This window comes from Trypanosoma theileri (genome assembly GCF_002087225.1).
Source record: "Trypanosoma theileri isolate Edinburgh chromosome Unknown TM35_Tth_23_V1, whole genome shotgun sequence".
In the NCBI taxonomy this organism is placed as follows: domain Eukaryota; phylum Euglenozoa; class Kinetoplastea; order Trypanosomatida; family Trypanosomatidae; genus Trypanosoma; species Trypanosoma theileri.
In genome coordinates, this window is record NW_021639865.1 from 73,025 (window position 1) to 77,110 (window position 4,086).

The 4,086-nt window shown below is 40.2% G+C and overlaps 1 protein-coding gene across 1 annotated transcript; it reads left to right on the plus strand.

Moving 5' to 3' along the window:
- Positions 1-176: 176 nt before the first annotated feature.
- On the plus strand, positions 177-3,956 carry TM35_000231330 (protein kinase; the record flags this gene model as incomplete). Its single annotated transcript, XM_029027373.1, has 1 exon — positions 177-3,956. The coding sequence occupies one exon, from the start codon at positions 177-179 to the stop codon at positions 3,954-3,956; it is 3,780 nt and encodes a 1,259-aa protein (XP_028881228.1).
- Positions 3,957-4,086: the final 130 nt, after the last annotated feature.

The following is a 4,086-nucleotide window of genomic DNA, read 5'->3' on the forward strand; positions in this document are numbered from 1 at the left end:
TATATATATATATATATATATATATCTGTGTGTGTGTGTGAAAGAAAGAGAAGAAGAAACACCCAAATAGCAACAATCACACCAGTCATAAAAATAATAACAGCAAGAAGAAGAGCAGTAGCAAAAGAAAGAAACAGAAACAGAAAAAAACAAACAAAAGTACACACGTGAAGTTAATGAAATCCAGAGCTGTCCAATTATTTCTAGAAGAGTCCCTTTTTGATGAAACCCGTCATGTCCCCTCTCCTCTAGAGGGAAGTATTCGCTGCGGTAATAATAATAATAATAATAATAATAATAATAACAACGGCAGTGTAGAGTTGGATCACATCGTATTGCCCCAAACCAACCGGTTTGCAAGTGTCCAACTGGGGGATAAGTCGGATAGACGCACCAAAGTCATGGACTTCTTCCTACTCCAACCTCATCAACAAGAAATGGAACTCGCCAATGCACTTCTCCGACAATTTGTCTTCCGCGCTTATAAAAAACGCGCCCCGGATATTATTCCCGCCTTCAATACAGCCTTTCCCCGCACCGCCCACTCCGTTACAAGTAAATCCCTCGTACGGGCCTTATTAGATGAGATGGGCATCACAGAAGGATGTGGAGTCTTAACAGAAGGCATTCCCCTTGATGATACCGAGACGGAACACTCCACCATCTCTCAAAGTGCCATTATGCGGCAAACAAGTCAAATGGGAAGTACAATGGAATGTGAATCGGAAGATACCGTGTTGGAGCAACTTGTACGGCATGTACTCCGTCAATTCCACGCACGACATCCGGGTCGATATCAATCCACTAATGGAGATTCCTCCGTGGATTGGAATGCCCATACAAATACAAATGCAGGTGGAAGTGGAAGTGGAAATGCAAGTCGAACCAGTCGTTTACGTTCTCACTATGAAGGGAAAATATTTAATGATAGCGGCGTTGGCTTTACAGAACCAGCATCACTGACAAATGCCAATCGTGAACATACATCCAGTGCACTGCGTTCCTTCTTTACGGAACATCCCACGGAAGATGATCAAGTCTTCGCCGTAGCCGCCGCCCTCCTTCGACAACATGTCGCCCATCCATACGTAATACCACTATCCACATCGTTTGGAAATGATATGATGTCAGCAACAATGTCTACAACAACGATGGTGAATGAAAAAGACGGTAATGGATCGATATGTGAACAAGGACCACAAACGCATGGAATTTCACACATTATCAGTTTTGAAGGTGGTATATGTGATTACAAGAATGATGAGGTAATGCGTTCTTCTTCTGATCGAATGCTTCTTATGGATTTATTAAGGAATGTGCAACAGTCGACTATCTCATGGCGAACATTGGCAGCTTTACTTGGTGAAAATATCTCTACGGCTTGTGCAACTATACGTGAACAATCCACAGAAGGTGCATCTATAACTTCATTTTCATTAAACCAGTCATCTGTTACATCTTCTGATTTCCCTTTATGTGATAACGTCTATACTGTTAAACCAGGGAATGAAAATAATGATGTTTTTGAAAACCCTTCACGTGAAAGAAGGCGATGGTTTCCAAGTTTACTTTGTCTTTATTTACACAGTCGCATGCGAACAGGAATGCCATCAGCAGATGATGTGTATAAACGAATGATACGGTTTGAACTTGAACATTCGCAAATGAATACCGCTTGTATGAGTTTACGTGATAGTTCAACTAATGTTCTCTTTTCACCTCTTGTTTTCTCAGCAGAGGCCAGTGCCAGTACTCCCAATATTCAACATTTGAGTAGTTCACAATCACGAATTATTGCTGTGGAAACAATAGATAATATGACACGAATTGGTCGTGGATCAAGTGGGGAATTATTCGCCATGCCGAGACTTGATACAGGAGAATTAGTAGCCGTTAAACGTATCTACATTACAGAGCATTCCAGACAACATGTGGAAAATGAACTTTCCGTACTTCGACGTAATATATTATTCAACAACAGTAATAGCAACAGTAACAGTAATATCATGAGTAACACTACCAGTAATACGAACAGTATCACTAACAGAAGATGTGGTCCCAATATAGGAAGGAATATCACTCCTTGTCCTTGTAGACGTCTTATTGCCAATGATGAACATACAGATATGGAGGAAGAGACGGAACGTTATCAAGATGAAATGACAGATGATAGTGATTGTGAAGATGCACGTGCGGTTGTGCGTTGTTATGATATGTTTATTGAAGGAGGATGTGCATTTATTGTAATGGAACTTATGGACAGTGGAAGTATTATAGATGCATTGAATGCACGTCGTGGTTGTGGATTTAATGAGACAGAGTGCTGTGCGATTACATTTCAGGTATTACACGGTTTACGCTATTTACATGATACCATTCGCCAATTACACCGTGATCTCAAGCCACATAATATTCTTCTTAACCGCAGTACAGGTGCCGTGAAATTAACAGACTTTGGTCTCTCATCTAATCAATTACAAAGTATGGGATTTGATCAGTGTGGGACTTTTGTGGGTACATTAGCGTATATGTCTCCTGCTCGTGTAGATGCAGACTCTGTGTATGGACGCGAAAGTGACTTTTGGAGTCTTGGCATCTCACTACTGCAATTGGCATTGGGGAAATTACCATTCACACCGAATATTTTTACAATTGCTGGATTTCGCACACAACCACCGCGACTCCCTCCTGGAATACCACAGTATGAAAGCGGTGATGATGATGAAGAAGAAGAAGATGAAGAAAATGATGAGGAAAATGATAGTGAAGAAGATGATGAAAATGAAAACGATGATAGCGATGAGGACCGTAATGATAGACATCCTTTACATGATGATGAGAGTGATGATAACAGTGCAGATGAGAAGAGTAAGTGTAGTGATGATGCCTCCTCCAATACAGGAATGTTTTCCACTGCATTTCAGGACTTTGTGGCGGTTCTAATGCCTGCTGTACATAAAGGAAGAGAACGACTTACTCCCATCTCGTTATCGGAGTATGCGGACTCTGTGCGATCGTGTGCACAGACATTTTCACAGCAGCCCAATGGAGTATCTTCACACATTGGCTGTAATGAGAATGAAAAAGAGAGAGATGATGAGAATGACCATGGATGTCCTTTTTACACTGTTACTACTGACGTTACGGCTTTTAATCATAATCCTAATAGGACTAGTACTACTACTAATAATAATAATAATAATGATAATAATGATAGCGATAATAATACTAATAATAATACTAATAATAATAATAATAATAATAATAATAATAATAATAATAATAATAATAATAATAATAGTGACAGTAGTAATCATGACAGTACCATTACCAGTATTACTAGTAACTATAGTGGTAATGCTGCTAATGCCAATACCAATTCAAATACCAATCCTCATCATAAGATTAATGGTGATAAGAATACAGCGGTACCTTTTAAACACCATTCCACTATCCCCTCAACGGTGAGTTTCCCCACTATGGATACTCTCTGTTCCTCCTCTCCAACTGCCCAACAAGACTTTCTCCACGCCGTCACTCCCCCTCAACAACAATTACAATTACAATTACAAGAAGAAGAAGAAGAAGAGAGTGAAGATGATGAAGAGGTGCCACGATTGACGTTGTCAACATCCTCCGCCTCATCTGCACAGGCATCTGTGGAGTTGACGGCAACGGCACTATTGCAGCACCCGTGGCTGCACGGCATGACGTGGGAGAAGAGCGCCGGCATCATTTCCCGCATATCGCTGGAGCCCACATCTCCACAGAGAAGGAGAAATACAAAGAAGAACAGTAATAAGAAGAACAGTAATAAGAAGAATGATAAGAATGAGAAGAGATTAAATGTGGAGGAAGCGATAGAAGTGGAAAAGAGAAGGGGAAAGGAATGCAAGGATACCGCCAAGGTTGGGTTTCGCTCTGCAGAGATGCGGGTCTGCACAAGTGAAGCGTGAGGGAGTGGGAAGAAGGATAAATAAATATAAAAAAAAACAAAAAACAAAAACAAAACAAAAAAACGGAAGAAAGGTGAATACACCTACAATGATTAAAACGGTAAGAAAAAAAAAAAAAAAAAAAAAAAAA